The sequence below is a fragment of the Myotis yumanensis genome, unplaced genomic scaffold, assembly GCF_028538775.1.
Source record: "Myotis yumanensis isolate MYYU_CA2020_CCGP unplaced genomic scaffold, mMyoYum1.0.hap1 SCAF_16, whole genome shotgun sequence".
Classification (NCBI taxonomy): domain Eukaryota; kingdom Metazoa; phylum Chordata; class Mammalia; order Chiroptera; family Vespertilionidae; genus Myotis; species Myotis yumanensis.
In genome coordinates this window covers 15,825,293-15,845,433 of record NW_027223767.1, presented here as the reverse complement: position 1 = coordinate 15,845,433, position 20,141 = coordinate 15,825,293, and the positions used below count along the sequence as shown (strand labels likewise).

The following is a 20,141-nucleotide window of genomic DNA, read 5'->3' as shown; positions in this document are numbered from 1 at the left end:
CCTGCACACCAAAGGGTCACAGGTTCGATTCCTGGTTAAGGGCAGATACCTGGGTTGCAGGTTCGATCCCCTCCTTGGTTGGGTTGCGTGTGGGAGGCAACCAATCGATGTGTCACTCTCACTCTCTCCTTCTCTTCCCTCTCTTCTTCCCTCCCTTTCACTCTCTCTAAAAATCAATGGAAAAAATATCATCAGGTAAGGATTAACAACAAAATAAGTACTCATATTCTCTATTTTTTTTTGCTATGGTTTTAGTGAGCTTCGCATGTAAAAGAACATGCAGAATTGCTTTTATTAACTTGATGTCCTAAATAATAAAGTTTTAAAATTAAGTTGAACAGTATTTTCTTAATCATTAGAAATAGCCATTTAATAACACATTTCTCTGGAGTCTTCATTTTCAATCTTGTGGTTAAAAGTCAGAATTTTTAATCACTAGGAGATAAACAAAGAGAATAATTGACTGTTTCATGGCAGGCTTTGGAATCCCTCTTGGAAAAGAAACTGTCACCAAAAAAGGTGAAGAAAAATTTTACTGAAATTAGCAGCAAATTTCCTGTTGATAGCCCACGGTCCTTAGAGAGATCGCAAAGTACATTGCCAAAGAGTGAGAGGAGACCCTTTGTAACAAAGAAGATATTTCCAAAGGAAACAAGACAACCTTCAGTGGCAAAGAAGGTTCTTGCTGGTATGTATCCTAAAGTGTTCATTGCAAGGTATTTTATTCTTTGGAATTGTCTGGACTGTAACATTTGCTACACTGAGGGGAAAGTTAGGATTTAAAACCTAGTCCTCAATAGGTATACTTGAACTAGGCTGGAGACTGGAATATTCTTCCATAGGGGACCATGGAAAAGTAGAATTCCCTTTTCCTACATATAGCATTTGGGCTACCCAAAGTAAATTCCACAGAGCTGGAAGTTAGAGCCCTGCTTTAAATTTTCATTTTAACGATGATAGATAGATAGATAGATAGATAGATAGATAGATGATAGATAGATGGATTCATATACACATGCACATTGGATATATATGTATCTTTTTATATACATACTAGAGGCCCGGTGCACAAAAATTTGTGTACTCGGGGGGCGGGGAGAGGGGGTCCCTCAGCCCGGCCTGTGCCCTCTCACAGTCTGGGACCCCTCAGGAGATAATGACCTCCTGGCTTAGGCCTGCTCCCAGGTGGCAGAGGGAAGGCCCAATCCCTAGGTGCAGCCCCTGGTCGGGCTCAGAGCAGGGCTGATTGGGGAGTTGGGGTGCTGCCCCCTGTCATGCACAGAGCAGGGTGGATCGGGAGGTTGCGATGCCACCCCTAGTCACGCTCAGGGTACAGCTGATTGGGGGGTTGGGGCACCGCCCCCTGTCACACTCAAGGCAGGATCGATAGGGAAGTTGCGGCGCCACCCCCTGTCACGCACAGAGCAGGGCCGATCAGGGGGTTGAGGAGCTCCCCCCGTCACAGAGTAGGGCCGATAGGTGAGTTGGGGCACCGCCCCCTGTCACACACACAGCAGGGCTGATCAGGGGGTTGGGGCGCCGCCACTGTCACACTCAGGACAGGGCCAATGGGGAGGTTATGGCTCTACCCCGTCACACACAGAGCAGGGCCCGTGGGCGGGGATTGGGGCGCCGCACCTTGTCACACACAGAGCAGGGCCCGTGGGCGGGGATTGGGGCGCCGCACCTTGTCACACACAGAGCAGGGCCGATCAGGGGGTTAGGGCGCTGCACCCTGTCACACTCAGGGCAGGGCCAATCAGGGGGTTGGGGCGCCGCACCCTGTCACACACAGAGCCGCAGGGCGATCAGGGGGTTGGGGAGCTCCCCCCTATCAGGCACAGAGCAGGGCTGATCTGGGGGTTGGGGCGCCTTCCCCTGTCACGAACAGAGCAGGGTGGATAGGGAGGTTGTGGCCCCACCCCCTGTCACACACAGAGCTGCAGGGCGATCAGGGGGTTTGGGCGCTGCCCCCTGTCACGCTAATCCCGGTGCCGGGAGGCATATTACCCTTTTACTATATAGAATAGAGGCCTGGTGCACGGGTGGGGGCTGGCTGGTTTGCCCTGAAAGGTGTCCTGGATCAGGGTCGGGGTCCCCACTGGGGTGCCTGGCCAGTCTGGCTGAGGGGCTGAGGGCCATTTTCAGGCTGGCGGGTGACTGAAGCTCCCAACCTGTCCTTTTTTTTTTTTTTTTTTTTTAATTCTGGGCCAGCTTTAGCTCTGAGGCCTTGGCTACTGAAAGCAGGTTTCTGGCCTTTGTTTACCTTCTGTATTTGATACAATGTTGCGGTCCGGCTGGCTGAAGCCCGGCTGACTAAAGCGGGTTTCTCGGGTTTTGTTTAGCTTCTATATTTGCAACATAGTTGCTTAGAGTTGCAGCTGAGAGGCCGGCAAGTCAGGCAGGGGACATTGGAGTCCACAGTCACTGGAGCAAGCAAGCCTCCCTGTTCGATTCAGTGCATGGCTGCCGGCCGCCATCTTGGCTGGCCGTTAATTTGCATACCGCCCTGATTAGCCAATGGGAAGGGTAGCAGATGTACGGCTAATTACCATGTTTTTCTTTTATTAGATAGGACTAGAGGCCTGGTGCATGACATTCGTGCACTGGAGGGAGGAGGTTGTGGGGGTGGTCCCTTAGCCCGGCCTGCGCCCTTTAGCAGTCCGGGAGCCCTTGGGGATGTCCAACTGATGCGGAGGTGGAAGAGGCTCCCACCACCACCGCTGCTCTTGCCAGCCATCAGCCTGGCTTATGGCTGAGCAGCACTACCCCTGTGGGAGCACACTGACCACCAGAGGGCAGCTCCTGTGTTGAGCGTCTGCCCCCTGGTGGTCAGTGCGCATCATAGCGACTGGTCGTTCTGCCGTTTTGTTGATTTGCATATTTTTTTTTTTATTTATTTTTTTTATTTTTATTATTTTTTTTTTATTTTTTTTTATTTTTCGCTTAAAGTATTACAAAGGGTATTACATGAGTATCCTTCCCCCCCCCTTGACAAACCCCTACCCTCCCTTACCCCCCAGTGTCTTATGTCCATTAGTTATGCTTATATGCATGCATACAAGTCCTTCGGTTGATCTCTTACTCCCCTCCCTCCTGCCCCCCAACTCTCTCTGGCCTTCCCACTGCAGTTTGACAATCAGTTTGAGGCAGCTCTGCCTCTGTATCTATTATTGTTCAAAAGTTTGTAATGGTCTTTATTATCCATGAATGAGTGAGATCATGTGGTATTTTTCCTTCATTGACTGGCTTGTTTCACTTAGCATAATGCTCTCCAGTTCCATCCATGATGTTGCAAATGGTAGGAGTTCCTTCTTTTTAACAGCAGCATAGTATTCCATCGTGTAGATGTACCACAGTTTTCTAATCCATTCATCTACTGATGGGCACTTAGGCTGTTTCCAGATCTTAGCTATGGTGAATTGTGCTGCTATGAACATCTGGGTGCATATATCCTTTCTGATTGGTGTTTCTGGTTTCTTGGGATATATTCCTAGGAGTGGGATCACAGGGTCAAATGGGAGTTCCATTTCCAATTTTTTGAGGAACCTCCATACTGCCTTCCATAGTGGCTGCACCAGTCTGCATTCCCACCAGCAGTGTACAAGTGTTCCTTTTTCTCCACATCCTCTCCAGCACTTGTCGTTTGTTGATTTGTTGATGATGGCCATTCTGACAGGTGTGAGATGGTACCTCATTGTTGTTTTGATTTGCATCTCTCGGATGATTAGTGACTTTGAGCATGTTTTCATATGTCTCTTGGCTTTCTGAATGTCCTCTTTTGAAAGGTGTCTATTTAGATCCTTTGCCCATTTTTTGATTGGATTGTTTATCTTCTTTTTGTTGAGTTGTATGAGTTCCCTATAAATTTTGGAGATTAAGCCCTTATCAGATATGACGTTGGCAAATATGTTTTCCCACGAGGTGGGTTTTCTTGTTGTTTTGTTGATGGTTTCTTTTGCTGTGCAGAAGCTTTTTATTTTGATGTAGTCCCATTTGTTCAGTTTCTCTTTAGTTTCAACTGCCCTAGGAGCTGTATCAGTGAAGAAATTGTTTTGGCATATGTCTGAGATTTTGTTGCCTTTGTATTCTTCTAGAATTTTTATGGTTTCCTGTCGTACATTTAAGTCCTTTATCCATTTTGAGTTTATTCTTGTGTATGGTGTAAGTTGGTGGTCTAGTTTCATTTTCTTGCATATGTCTGTCCAATTTTCCCAACACCATTTATTGAAGAGACTATCTTGGCTCCATTGTATGTTCATGCCTCCTTTGTCAAAAATTAATTGAGCATATTGGTTCGGGCTAATTTCTGGACTCTCTATTCTATTCCACTGATCTATATGCCTGTTCTTGTGCCAGTACCAGGCAGTTTTGAGAACAGTGGCTTTGTAATACAGCTTGATATCTGGCATTGAAATCCCACCTACTTTGTTCTTTCTCAGGATCGTTGCAGCTATTCGGGGTCTTTTTTTATTCCAGATGAATTTTTGGAGCGTTCGTTCTAGATCTGTGAAGAAGGCCATTGGTATTTTAATGGGAAGTGCGTTGAATGTATAGATTGCTTTGGGTAGTATGGACATTTTAATGATGTTGATTCTACCAATCCAAGAACATGGTATGTTCTTCCATCTGTTTATGTCTTCCTCTATCTCTTTTTTCAACGTCCTGTAGTTTTCTGAGTAGAGGTTTTTAACCTCTTTAGTTAAGTTTATTCCTAGGTATCTTAATTTTTTTGGTGCGATGGTAAATGGGATTGTTTTTCTGATCTCCCTTTCTGAAAGTTCACTATTGGTGTATAGAAATGCCTCAGATTTCTTGGGGTTAATTTTGTATCCTGCTACATTGCCAAATTCATGTATTAAGTCTAGTAGCTTTTTGATGGAGTCTCTAGGGTTTTGTATGTATAATATCATGTCATCTGCAAATAAGGACAGTTTTACTTCCTCTTTTCCAATTTGGATGCCTTTTATTCCTTCTTCTTGCCTAATTGCAATGGCTAATACTTCCAGTACTATGTTGAACAGGAGTGGTGAGAGTGGGCATCCCTGTCTTGTTCCTGTTCTTAGGGGAAATGGTGTTAGTTTTTGTCCATTGAGTATGATGTTGGCTGTGGGCCTGTCATTTATGGCTTTTATTATGTTGAGGTATGATCCTTCTATTCCCACCTTTCTGAGAGTTTTTATCAAAAATGGGTGTTGGATTTTGTCGAATGCTTTTTCTGCATCAATTGATATGACCATGTGGTTTTTTTCTTTCAATTTGTTTATGTGATGTATCACATTTATTGATTTACGGATGTTGTACCATCCTTGCATCCCTGGGATGAATCCTACTTGGTCATGGTGTATGATCCTTCTGATGTACTGCTGGATCCGATTTGCTAAGATTTTGTCGAGGATTTTGGCATCTATGTTCATGAGGGATATTGGCCTGTAATTCTCTTTCATTGTGATGTCTTTACCTGGTTTTGGTATTAGGGTGATGCTGGCTTCATAGAATGAGCTTGGAAGCGTTCCTTCCTCTTGAATTTTTTGTAGTAGTCTGAGGAGGGTAGGTTTTAGTTCTTCCTTGAATGTTTGGTAGAACTCCCCTGTGAAGCCGTCTGGCCCTGGGCTTTTGTTTGCTGGAAGCTTTCTGATGACTGCTTCAATTTCTTCCATAGTTATTGGCCTATTGAGGTTTTTAGATTCTTCCTGATTGAGTTTTGGAATGTTGTATTTTTCTAGGAATTTGTCCATTTCCTCCAGGTTGTCCAGTTTGTTGGAGTAGAGTTGCTCGTAGTATTGTTTAACAATCATTTGTATTTCTGTGGGGTCTGTTGTTATTTCACCTCTATCATTTCTGATTTGGTTTATTTGGGACCTCTCTCTTTGCTTCTTGGTGAGCCTGGCTAGGGGTTTGTCAATCTTGTTTATCCTTTCAAAGAACCAGCTCTTGGTTTCATTGATTTTCTGTATTGTTTTTTTGGTCTCTATTTCATTGATTTCTGCTCTAATCTTTATTATCTCCTTCCTTCTGCTCACTCTGGGGTTTTCTTGTTGCTCTCTTTCTAATTCTTTGAGTTGTAGAGTTAGATGATTGACTACCATTTTTTCTTGTTTTTTGAGATAGGCCTGTAGAGCTATAAACTTTCCTCTCAGGACTGCTTTCATTGTGTCCTGTTGATTTGCATATTACCCTTTTATTATATAGGATAATCTATTTATATAGTAGTAAATTTCTAGGAAGTGGAATTGCTAACTTATGTGGTATGCACAATTAGACATATATTGGCAACTTGTCCTTGAAAATGGGCATACACTTATGTTTTGACTAGCAGTGATCATCAGTATATATTTCCCCATGTCCTTGCCAAGTTCTTTATATAATGAAATTAAATTTTTTCCCAGTCTCTCAGTGGAAAATGGTATCTTCCTATTTTATATTGTATCTCCCTGATTCCTAGTGAGGAAGATTATTGTTTCTTTTCATGTCTGTTTCCTCTTCTGTGATTTGTCTATTCATATCCCTTGCCATCTTCTTGCTGGGGTCTATGTCTTTTGCTTATGGATGTATAGAAATTCTTTATATAATCAGGATCTTAATCCTTTTATGGTATACATATATTACAGATATTTTCTCTTAGTCACTTGCTTTTACAATTTGCTTATGATGTCTTTTCTGCTACAGAAAATTTTAATATTTCATGAGGCAACTTTTTCTTCTTTTTCAAAATTTTGCTGATGGTGATTGCTTATCTTCAGAGGAATTTAAAATGAGCTTGTCAAGTCCCATGAAAAATGCTGTGAGGATCTGGATTGGTATTACATTGAGTTCATAGATTATTTAGGGGAAAAATGACATCTTTACTATATGAAGTTGGCCCATCAATTTATCCATGTTCTTTTTCCATCTCTTTAGTTGAATTTTATAATTTTCTGCATACAAGAGTTCCTGAATAGGGATACATATGCATGCCTAAATTCCTTGTTAGGTTTATTTCCAGTTATTATTGCTCTTGTGAATGGGACCTTCTTTTTTATTAATTTTGAAATTGGTTATTGCTCTTTATAGGAGAGCTGTTGGATGTGTACATTATTCTTATGTCTGGTACTTGGCTGGAATCTTTAATTTGCTATGATAAGGTATACATTTGAACATTTCTGAAATTGGGATACATTCTTAAATTTGGTGTTATCATAATTAATTGGCAATATTTTAGACTTTGCTATTGTGCATAAAATAATGATATTTATATTTAGTGTTTTAGATTTGATGAAATATGAGATTTTGTTAGTTAACTCTTTTGTATTTTTCCAGGTAGATGATATCTCCTGCAAATAAAGTTTTGCCTTTCTCTTTATAATTTTTATACCTTTCCTTTTTTCTCTTTCTGCTTTGAGTGGGTTTTAATTCAGTAATAATTCTAATGGTAGACATTTTTTGCCCCCCAGATTTAGTGGGAATGCTTCTCCTTTTTTTTTTTACTTTGTAAACTATGTTTAATTTCAGCATGTATCTGTTTATATATGTTCTTAATGAATATTATTGCTTATTTGCTATAATCATCAACACAAATTTAAAAAATCAGAATTGCATGTACTGTACTTGCACAATTGATTAATGTTTATACTATGTTAGAGATTAATGGATAAAAATTATTTTAGCACTTGAATGAACATCATTGTTCTCTGTACTTTTTTCCTTAAGATTCTATTTTGGTGCTTTTTAAAATTTTATTTTTAAATTACAGTTTACATTCAATATTATTTTGTATTTGTTTCAGGTGTACAGCATAGTGGTTAGATAATCATATACTTTACAGAATGTCCCTCTGATATTTCCAGTACCCACCTGGCACCATACATAGTTATTAAAATATTATTGACTATATTCTTTATGCTGTACTTTACATCCCCTTGACTGTTTTGTCTCTATTCCTTTTTCATTCAGTCCCCCGGCTCCCTCTCTTCTGGCAACCATCTATCTGTCTGTTGTCTGTATATATGAGTCTTTCAATTTAATTTGTCCATTTATTTTGTTCACGTATAAGTTAAATCATATGATATTTGTCTTTCTCTGACTGACCTGAAGATTTTATTCTTTTCTATGGCTGAATAATATTCCATTGTAGATATGTACCTCCCCTTTTTACCTACGCATTTACGGATGGGCACTTGGGTTGCTTTCAGATCGTGGCTATTGTAAATAACACTACAATGAACATAGGGGTGCATATATTCTTTTGAATTAGTGTTTTGGATTTCTTTGGAAATAAATCTTAAAGAGGAATTGCTGGGTCATAAGGCAGTTTCATTTTTAATTTGTTGATGAACCTCCACACTGGGAGTCTTCCTTTCTCTTGAAGTTTTTGGAATAGTTTGAGAAAGGATAGATGTTAGTTCTTTGAATAATTGGTAAAATTTCCCATGTGAAGCTATGGTCTAAGACTTGTTTGTTGGCAGATTTTTGATTCCTGCTTTGATTTTGTTGGTTGTAATTGGTCTGTTCAAATTTTCTGTTCTTCTTGATTCAGTTTTGAAAAATTGTATGTTTCTATGAATTTATCCATTTCTTCCATATTGTACAGTTTGTTGGCATGTAGTTGTTCATAGTATTTTCTTACAATACTTTGTATTTTTGTGGTGTCAGTTGTTACTTCTCTTTCATTTCTGATTTTACTTATTTGGGTCCTCTCTATTTTTCTTGAGTCTGGTTAAAGTTTTATCAATCTTGTTTATCTTTTCAAAGAAATAGCTCTTGGTTTTATTGATCTTTCATATTGATATTTTTGGGCTCTATTTTATTTTTGCTATGATCTTTACTGTTTCCTTCCTTGTACTCACTTTGAGCTATTCTTTTTCTAGTTTCTTTAGGTAAAAGTTAGATTACTTGTTTTAGGTTTTTCTTGTTTCTTGAGGTACACCTGTATTGCAGTGAATTTCCCTCTCAGGACTGCTTTCTCTGTGTCTGATAGATTTGGGGTTGTTGTGTTTTCATTTTCATTTGTCTTAGGTATCTTTCGAATCTTCCTTGATCTCATTATTAACCTATTCATTATTTAGTAACATGTTATTTAGCCTCAGTATGTTTGTGTGTTTTAAAGGTGTTTTTTTCTTGTAATTGGTTTCTACTCTGATACCCTTGTGTTTGAAGAAAATGCTTGACATGATTTCAATCTTCTTAAATTTATTGAGACTTGTTTTGTACATATCTGTCCTGGAAAATGCTCCATATACTCTTGAAAAGAATGTATATTCTCCTGCTTTGGGGTGTAAGGCTCTGAAAATATCAATTAAATTCATATGGTCTCCTGAGTCATTTAAGGTTCCTCTTTCCTTGTTGATTTTGTCAGTGTTAAAATCCCCTACTATGATTATATTACTGTCAGTCTCTCCCTTTATGTTCATCAGTATTTGCTTTATATATGTAGGTGCTCCTATGTTAGGTACATAAGTGTTTACAAGGGTTATATCCTCTTGTTAGATGGATCCCTTTATCATTATGTAATAGCCTTCTTTGTCTCATTTTTACCCTTTGTTTTAAAGTCTGTTTTGTCTGATATGTTTTGCTGTTCCAGATTTTTTTGTTTCCATTTGCACTAAATATCTTTTTCCATCCCTTTACTTTCAGTCTGTGCGTGTCTTGTATTCTGACATGGGTCTCTCGTAGATAGCATATACAGTGGGGCCTTGAGAGTTTTTTGAGATACGAGCCGTGTCTCGGCCGATTTTTTGCTTTGAGTTGCGAGCTAAAATTTGGGTTACGAGCCAGATTCAGATACCCCACCTCTAGTTGGCACAGCAAACGTCACAGTGAACGCCACAACATCAGCCCAGCATCACGTGTCTCACTCGTTCACTTTAAGATTTGACATACGAGTAATTTGAGTTACGAGCTCTGTCATGGAACACATTAAACTCATAAGTCAAGGCCCCACTGTATATGGATCTTGTTTTCTTAACCATTTAGCTACCCTGTGTCTTTCTAATGGGATATTTAATCCATTTATATCTAAAGTAATTATTGATAGGCACATATTTATTGCCATTTCTTTATTTGTAATTATGTTCCTCTTTTTTTCTTTCTTCTTCTTAAAGAAGTTCCTTTAACATTTATTGTAATACTGGTATGATGGTAATGAACTCCTTCAGTTTTTTCCTGTCTGGGAAGCTCTTAATTTCTTCAATTATAAATGATATCCTGGCTGGATAGAGTAGTCTTTGTTTTAGGTCTTTGCTTTTTATCACTCTGAATATTTTGTGCCAGTCCCTTCTGACATGAAATGTTTCTTTGAGAAATCAGCTGACAGTCTTCTGGGAGCTCCCTTGTAAAGTATCTGTCTTTCTCTTGCTGCTTTAAAGATTTTTTTCTTTGTCTTTAACCTTTGGCATTTTAATTATGATGTATCTTGGTGTGGGCCTCTTTGGATTCATCTTTTTTTGGATTCTCTGTACTTTCTGGACTTGTGTGTCTTTTTCTTTCACCAGGTTAAGGAAATGTTCCATCATTATTTCTTCACATAGGTTCTTAATCCCTTGATATCTCTCTCTCTCTCTCTCTCTCTCTCTCTCTCTCTCTCCCCCCCCCCCCCCCCCGCCCCCTTTCCGGTAACCCTAGGATTTGGATGTTTTACGTTTGGTGTTGTGCCAGAGGCCCCTTAGACTGTCCTCATTCTAAAATTTGTTTGTTTTTGCTCCTCTGATTGGGTGTTTTCTGCTACCTTGTCTTCCAATTGGCTGATTTGATCCTCTGCTTCATCTAACCTACTATTTATTCCTTCCAGTATATTCTTCATTTCTGACTGGTTCTTTTTTATGGTTTCTATGTCCCTTTTTATGCTTACTATCTCTTTGTTGAGGTTCTCACTGAGTTGATCCATTCTTCCCCTAAGTTCCTTGAGCATCCTTATAGCCATTGTTTTGTACTCTGTATCTGGTAGATTGCTTGCCTTTGTTTCATTTACTGTCTGTTTTCTGGGGTTTTTTTCCTGTTCTTTCATTTGGGGCATGTTTCTTTGTGTCCCCATTTTGTTTCTGTGTATTAGGTAGATCTGCTGTGTCTCCCAGTCTTGGTATGGTGGCCTTATGTACTAGATATTTTGTGGGTCTCAGTGTAACCTGATCACCTGAGCTAGGTGGTCCAGGAATGTCCCTTGTGCGAGTTCTGTGAGCCTTCCTGTTGTAATTCAGTCTTGACTGCTTTTGAGATATCTGTGAGTGGAGCTGACCTTCAGCTTACTATAAGGGTTGACCCCAGTGACAGTGTACAAGCTGTTGTATGGGGAGGCTGACCCCATGAAATGGAATTTGTCCCAGGGGGTCTGGAGCCTGCTGAAATCTCCTTTTGGGTGTGCCCCTTGTGGCAGTAATTGGGTCATGATCTCATGTGGTCTGATGTGGGCCTCTTGGGAGGGACTCTGCTGCAGGTCAATGTCAAACACTGCCTGTGACCAGCCCCGGGCTACCAATTTAGAGCTGCAAAGTGATCCAGTGCGGCTGCTTCTGCTGGGTCTGGGCGCATGAGGGAGAGGCCATGCTGCACACCAAAGCTGTTGTTTTAATTATTGAGTTTTTTCCAGATTTGGATGGTTATAAAGAAAACTACTATGATTGTTCTTGTCTCTTAGTACATGTGTGCATGTGTTTCTCTTGGGTATATTCCTGTAAGTACGATTGTTACATTATAGGTTCTATGTTTATTCAACTGTAGAAGATAAAGATTATTTTCAAAGTAGTTTCATCATTTTATATTCTAGTCTCCTGTCTTGTTAGCACTTATTAGTTTTTAAAAATTTAGGCACCTGATTGGTGTGTAAGGCTGTCACTGTGATTTTAATTTACATTTTCTGGATGAGTAATTGTGTGAGTACTTTCTTGTATATTTATAGACCATTTATATGTCTTATTTTGTGAAATTCCAGTTCAAGTCTCTTGCCTCATCCTCCCTCCCTTTCCTTCTCTGTCTTTCACTTCCTCTTTTTCTCTTCCTTCCCTCCTTTATTTTTTAATGATTTTTAACTCTTCGTAGGAGTGTTCTGCATAGGGAACCTTTCTCAGTTATCTGTATTGTACATACCTTCTTAGAAATAAGACGTGGCTTGCTTTTAAATTTTGCAGTGGTTTCTTTTGATGAACAGAATTCTTAATTTTACTATAGTCCAATGTTGCAATCTTTTCTTGAATTTTTATTTTTTATATCCTGTTTAAGAAGCTTTTCTCTGTGCCAGATTAAGAAGTCATTTTTTGTTATTTCCTAGAAAAAAGTTTCACTTTCTTCCCAATGGATATCCAATTGTGCTAGCATTATTTGTTTAAAGAATTATTTTTACCCCCAAAGTGGCATATACTGCCACTTTTGTCATAAAATAACTGTCTGCATAGGTGTGGGTCAGTTTCTTGGCCCCTTGTTATCTTCCATTGATCTAATATTGGTTCTTATGCTCCTATACACTGTCTTAGTTATTCTAAGTCTTGATACCCAGTAGAATAGCTTTGCCATCTGTTCTTCCAGAATGTCTTGGCTAATCTTGGCCTTTAGTATTTCCATAGAAATTTTAGAATCAGAACTTGTCAATTTCCACCAATCCTCCTGTTCCTCTGAAAACAGTAATAAAAAGCAACCTAATGGAATTTTGATGAGGAATTGATATCTTTATAATACTGAATTTCCCAATCCACAAACAATGTATATCCCTCCATCTATATATATAAAAACCTAAGCGACCAGTCTACCATTCAATCGGTCTACCGGTAGCTTTGACGTGCATTGACCACCAGGGGGCAGATGCTCAATGCAGGAGTTGCCCCCTGGTGGTCAGTGTGCTCCCACAGCGGGAGCACCGCTCAGCTGACCAATGGGCACCAGAGCCAGGCTCATGGCTGGCAAGTGCATCTGCAGCAGCGCGAGCCTCTTCCGCGGACACTCCCCCTGCTCACGCCCCTCCCCCATCCAGACTGGGATCAGGATCGGGACCAGCACTGGGACTGACTGGGCATGAGCCCACGGCCGCTTCTCAGTCATGGGTGTGCCAGTATTGCCCTAGGACGGGCACAGAGACTGCAGAGGAGCGGTAGCGAGCTTACCGAGCCGTGGCAGTGGCAGGCGCAGTGGGGCTGGGATGAGCGGGAGCAGTGCAGCGCACAGCCTGGGCTCGGGCTGCCTGCCACTTCAGCACTACTACATCCCTCTGGGGATGTAGGATGCAGGTCGGCTGAACCCGGCAAGCCAGGCTGAGGGACCCACCGGTGCACAAATCCGTGCACCTGCTTTATTTATATTGTTTTTAAATGCTCTCAGGAATTTATAGTGTGTCTGTGTGTGTGTATGTGTGTGTATGGTTTTGTTTAGCATTCATTAGATTTCCTGGTATTGCTATTTTCAATTCGCTTATAGATGATGTCTTTTTTAAATTTTAATTTCTAATGTATATTGCTGATATATAGACATAGAATTGATTTTATGTATTGCTCTTGTATCTAGCAATATTTCTAAGCTAGCTAATTTATTTTTAATAACTTATCTGTAGATTATTTGTGTTTTCCAATGTAAGACTTCATATCATCTATGAATAAAAACTATTGGGTTATTTCCTCTTTTCCATCTATATTTCTTTTTCTTGTATAATTTTCTGGTTTTATTTACTGATTTTTAAATGACTGATATAAAAGGTATGTTAAAGTCTCTTGATACATGAAACTTTCTTAATTTCTTATATTTTTATTCATTTTTGTTTTGTATATTTTGAAATTGTGCTGTTAGACGCATAAGAGTTCCTGGCTGTTAAATCTTTTTTGTGGATTTTATATGTTATTATTAGTAAATATTTCTCTTTGTCTTCTTTAATGTTGTTCACTTTGGATTCTGTTCTTTTTTGTTTCATCTACCTGACTTGTTTGGCATTTACTTAGAATAACATTTTTCGTTCCTCTATGTTCCATCTTCCTGTGATGTTTTATTTTAAGAAAGTTGCTTGTAAATAGTTTGTACAGTTCTATATTTAACCTACTTACATTTACTGACTAATGATGGATTTGAACTTTTTTATTTTATTTTATGTTTTTTATTTGTCAAGGCTTCCCCCCCCCCCTTTGTTGTAATTGATTACATTATTTAATAAAGATTCTCTTGTTTCATTGTGTTTCCTCTACTGATTTGAAAGTTATATGTCAGTTTGGTTTTCATTTGATTTATTTAGTAGCTTATTGTACTACCTCTAACATGAATGTAACATGAATGCTGCATTATTGTTAGACATTTATTCACTATAATGTGATTTTCTCTTCATTGTCAGGCAGTTGGAAATAATGTAGCATCTGCCTTTGCCAGCCTTTTCCCTTCAGGACAAGTATCATGTCTGTTTGCCATTGTGTCCTTTATGACCAGCCCAGTGTCCGACACATAGTTAGGCACTTGGAGCGTGAAATGGTACCTCATTGTTTTAATTTGGATTTCTCTGATTCCCAGTCATCATATTTTAATGTTTTTATTGACAGTTAAGCTTTTTCTATATATTGCTAGTTTCTATCCTTAGTCTATTTCTCTATAGGATTGCTTATTTTTCTTATAGATTTGTGGATGTTCTTTATATATTCTGCATATTTATCCTATGTTAATTATTTGCATTACAGATCTCTACTTCCAGACTCTAACTTATCTGTTGACTTTATGGTGTGTTTTTGTCAAAAGGAAATTGTAGCTGAGTATAATTAAATTTAAATATCTTAATATTATATTTGAGTTTAAGAAAGCCTTTTCTGTACTGATATCATAATCATATTCTTCCTATATTTTCTACTAAAAGCTGTAAAGTTTTCCTTTTACATTAGGTCTTTGTTCCATTTAGGACTTAAGTGTTGTTCAGTGTGAGGCAAGGATCCTGTTTCATTTTGTTACCTGTGGACATGGATAGTCTTAGCACTATGGAACACAGTTCGTATTCACTGATGTTCATGTTGCCTTTGTCATAGCCATGTTGCTCATTGGTTTCTGCCTGATCCTGCTTCACTCCCACACTGCCTTGATTATTACAGCTTTATCATGAACACTGCATCTCTAGTGGAATAAGCCACCCGCTCCTTCCCCACTCCACACTTTGTAATTGTGCTTCACAATTATTTGGACTATCTTGAGATTTTCCTCTTCATAAGAATATTGGGGTCAGCCTGGTTAGATCCCCACAAACAAATCTGTTGGAATTTTAATTGGATTTGCATTGAAAATTATAGATTACTTTGGGGAGAATTGACATCTTTACAGTATTCTTTCCGTTCATGAAAATAATTTATTCATATCTTCTTTTTTCACATCCTTTAAAAATACCTTTAATTTTAAAAAAATATTTTTATTGATTTCAGAGAGGAAGGGAGAGGGAGAGAGAAAGATAGAAACATCAATGATGAGAGAGAATCACTGATCAGCTGCCTCCTGCATGCCCTCTACTGGGGATTGAGCCCGCAACCCAGGCATGTGCCCTTGACTGGAACTGAACCCAGGACTCTTCAGTCCACAGGTCGATGCTCTATCCACTGACCCAAACCAGCTAGGGCAAAAAATACCTTTAATTTTTTTTCTGTAAAAGTGTTGTATATCTTTTCTTAGTTTTCTTCCTAAGTGCCTTATAGTTTTTGTTGCTAATGTTAATAGTATTTATTTCTGTTATATTTTCTCATATTATTTTGAAATGTGGGAATGATACTGGTTTTTGTTTGTTTTTCCTCTTTTATATAGAAAACTTGTTGAACTCTTTTTAGTTGTAATTGTTTGCCTGTAGATACTCTTGATTTTCTATATAGAAAGCATTATCTTATCCTCAAAAAAGGCAGTTTTATTTCCTTTCCAATTGCAAGGTGTATGTCATGTATGGAGTTCAGACTCTAATCTGTATCAAATTAGGAGCCATCAAAGGTTTCAACAAGTGACATTTAAATATTTACTTTTTCTATTTTTAATCCTCACCCCAGGATATGCTTACTGATTTTAGAGAGCGGGGAAGATTGAGAAAGAGAGAGAGAAACATCCATGTGAGAGAGAACATCGATTGGTTGCCTCTGTATGTGCCCCGACTGGGGATCAAACCCGCAGCCTGAGCCACACTGGCCAGGGCAGTATTATTTACATGTTAGAAAAAACAATTTTGGTAGCCAGGTGAAGGTGTGATTGAAGGTAAAGCGGGGTTACTTAGGAGATGCTGTCAGGTATTGCAAGCCTGACCTTGGGTAGTCACAGAAGGGGAGGAAGGGCAGAGATAAGTACAAGATATTTTAGAATTAGGGACAAAGGGACCAGGTGAATGAGTAAATGTGGGAGGTAAAATTCAGGGCGTCAACCATGGCAGGGTTCCTGCTTGTAGAAGTGCAGTAGGAGTCATAGGGGGAGGAGTAACTTTGGCAACAAGGAGCATACTTGTCTATAGATAGTCATTCTCTCCCACTTGATTTGAATACCTTGTCCCTCAGTTTGTCCTTTTGAAATCTCCATATAGATAAGTATCCCCCTGATGCAGAGCTTCCGAGGACCCCGAGGTTGGAGAATGAGCTTGAGGCATTAGATGCGGATATCCTTCCAGAAGAGGCTCTAACTATTCTAGACCAAAACGCAAGCTTCAAAGAAGAGGCATTGGGCCCGGCAAAAACAAAAGCAGCGGGAAAGAGGCCTGTGACTGACAGTGTGCCGTGTAGGAGGAAAGATGCTCTGGCACCGGCCAGATCCCAGCAAGTATGAAATCACTCCTTTCTTTTGGCCCATTGTATTCACCTCACACTGTCCAGCATCACAAGGGCTGGTGAGGTGGAGCCAGGATTTGAGTTCTTAGACATTAAATGCCAGAGCCCTTGAGTCCAACTACCTAAAATAAGCTGACTTAGCTGAGCTCTAGGTTGTTTTTATTTTTTACCCAAAATAGCAATTTTTAATATTGTTGCTCAGACAGGATATTCTCTCCTGTCCTGGTTTGCTAATATCCTAACTTACTTGATACCAAGGTCTTAATCAGACAGGCTATTTTAACATTCAGGTTTTTCTGCTTCTGATTTGGAAGTGTGAACTTTGAGGAGATTAAGATTTGGTTCCTGCTAAAGATAAATACTGGTATATAATAACTACTCAGTATTAAAGGCATCCTAGGGTGAGTACTTTTTAATATGGCTTTGGAAGCCAGCTGGCTTGAAACTAGATTATATTTTAAGCTTCTCGTTGAAATTTAACTTAAGGCCCTACCAGTGGGGAGTGGCCAGAAGACCTCCTCATACTCTTAATATTCTTAATGTGATGCCTACCATTTAATGGTGCTGTCCAGGGGCTTCTGTAGCAAACCTGTATTATTATCTGGTGGCCGCAGGAAAAGGAATGAGCAGTTACTACCAGTTACCGACGGATCATGGATTTGAATCGTCTTTATTCCTTTCTAGTCAGACTCTCTGGGGGTCGTTGGGAAGGCAGAACTGAGCCTGTGAGATGAGCTTGGTGCTCTTCTTCAGAGACACCTCCTTTTCTGTAAGGCTGTAACAGCCCGAATCATTCTGTGTAGATGAACAAGCCTTTCTATCTTGGTCGTCATACTCTTCTTATATTAGCTCATTTAACCTTCTAGAAACATTCGAAGAAATGATCTCCTGCTTCTATGCCCTTCCTTGTTTCACTGCCCTAAGTATATTTTTGCTACAGTCAATAAATTCCTTAAGCCAGTTGGAGAAAGACAACTATCATGATCTCACTCATATGTGAATCTAAAAAACAAAATAAACTGATGAACAAAATAGATCCAGAGACATAGAAACATGGAACAGGCTGATGAATTGCAACGGGAAGGTAGGGGTGGATGGGAAGAGATCAACCAGATAATTTATATGCAGATATGTATATCCCATGGACACAGACAGTCCTGGAGTGGGGGATGGGCTAGAAGGGGGCGGTGGGGGATGGGCTAGAAGGGGGCAGAGGGGGGGAAAAGGGGGACATCTGTAATACTTTCAACAATAAAGATAAGACAAATAAAAAAAGAAATCTCCCATTTTACAGACGAGAAACCTGAGGCTCAGAGAAGTTAACCAAGAATGTTTTACAGTTTAACCCCCTTTTTTTGGTTTAATTATGAAAACATATATCAAAAGATGGCAAAGCTGTGGATTCCAGTTTTGCATCTCCCCTCCCCGCTTACCAACATTGTTTTTGTGTCATTTACACCCTCTCCCAAATTTCCACCTCAGTACTTCCCAGCTAGATTTTTGCTGAATGGATGCATGAATAGCACAGGGGCACTTGAAGCTTCAGTAAGTCAGAGTTCCTTTGATACCCATTTGGTTTGATAATTCATATTTCTCTCTTACAGGGACTTCACAAAGCTGAAAAAAGTAGACCAACCCAATCTCAGGGCAAAAGCAGGTTGCATCAGACAACAGTTTCATCCAGATTAAAAATAAACCAACAGCCTCTGAAAGACACTAGGGCTCCTTGGATACCTCCAAACCCCACGTCCCCACAAGCGTCTCCTAAATGGTATGTAAAAATCCAAGGGACCGTTTGGGTATGTGACTTTATTTTTCCTCCAAAAATAAAGCAAATAAAGCAGCAGCCTTAGTTCCCATTCAGAAGTTTTTCCTACCTGACGATGGATAGTGTAGCCTCCGTGGGCCACCCCAACACCCTGTGGACATGTGTCATTGTATGGAGGTTCACCGACTTTCCTCACTCGCCTCTTCACCTAATACCTTCTAGTTACTTGAGGCCGGGAACTGTGCCTGCCCTATATCTGAATGTTCAGTGCTTAGCACAGTGCTTGACACTTAGTAAATCTTAGCAGGAATTCAGTACGTCTTTGCTGGATGGATGAGTGAATATTTTAAAGTGATTCTAATTCCAGATAATTGTGACTTACAAAACCATAACAATCTCACAGACACTGTCTGACTGCAGGGGACAGTTGGGATAATGCTGACATTATTGCTGTGTCACCTCATTCCACAGAGCTAGAGAGAAGGTATTGTCCTCCAGGGGCATCGGGGCCCAGTTAGGTGGAAGCAGTCTTTGTGGAGTTGGTCAGAGGGGAACTTGTTTACCATGGGACAGTAGTTCTTGAAGGCACAATGGGAAGTACAGGAGGTAGGACAGTAAAAGGAGGGCAGCAAAAAGCAGTAATGTGGAGAGCAAACAAGTGAGAGGTTCGGTGACTGAAGGGATCTGCCTTTTGGGGGCTGGCAAAAGACAGGCTAGGAAGCCTGGTAGAATGGATTTCCCTTAAGATTGAATGATTCTAAATGAATGGTTCTGCTTATCCATCAACTCTCACTTTAAAGGTGAAGAAGCAATGTCTAGAGAATATACTGTCTTCCTTATATAGCAGAGCTGGGACTCATAACAGGTCTTCTGATTGCTTGATGTGCTGCTTTCATTTTTATTTCTCTCCTCTAAAGTCTGTCTTTTACATATATATATATGTTAGTATAGAGACGTGAATTCAGTTGGTAAACATCAATTAGCCGAAGTTTATATTGCAGCTGAGTGTATGTGTGGCGGGTGGGGAGGGAAATGGAGAATAAGGCCTCCAGGCTCAAAGTGCTGTATTAGGCCTATAAAGGTAAAGGGTTGCTTCATAATATGGAATGAAATTAGTGACCCAAGTCTATATATTATTACAAGTTTTTGTTGAAGTTTACCCATTATTCTATACTTGACTTTTTTTTCCCATTTAAAATAGTGATTGGCCAGGAGTGGTGGTGCTCAGTGGTTAGAGCGTTGGCTCTCCACAGTGAAGCGTCACGGGTTTGATTCCCAGTCAAAGGCACGTAACTGGGCTGCAGGTCGATCCCCAGCCCAGGGTATGTGCAGGAGGCAACCAATCAATGCGTCTCTCTCAAGTTGATGGTTTTTTCTTTCTCCCCTCCTGCCCCCTTTCCACTCTCTCTGGAAATCCGTAGAGAAAATACCCTTGGTGAGGGTTAACAAAATAAAATAGTGATTGCTTCTTTGAAGCAAAAGGAGGACTTCTCTCTTGATACTGAGCCTGAGTCCTGGGGGATCTCACCCTTGTTCACATTCAGCTCCCCGTTAGGGCCCCATGTTGGAGATCACTGTTCCTAAATGCTTTATCTGCTCTGAGTATCACCTTGCAGTGAGCCATTGGCTGTGGAGGGAATGGTTGCAGAGATTTACTTTCCATTTCTTGC

At 40.0% G+C, this 20,141-nt stretch overlaps 1 protein-coding gene across 2 annotated transcripts in view; it reads left to right on the top strand.

Annotated features, from left to right (window-relative positions):
- KIAA0753 (KIAA0753 ortholog) overlaps positions 1-20,141 on the top strand; it is a 61,015-nt gene that overhangs the window by 13,465 nt on the left and 27,409 nt on the right. For both annotated transcript variants that reach the window (XM_070394401.1, XM_070394400.1), the window contains exons 7-9: positions 478-688; positions 16,463-16,695; positions 18,308-18,474. In XM_070394401.1, the coding sequence (XP_070250502.1) occupies positions 478-688; positions 16,463-16,695; positions 18,308-18,474 (611 nt within the window). The remainder of the gene's footprint in view (positions 1-477; positions 689-16,462; positions 16,696-18,307; positions 18,475-20,141) is intronic.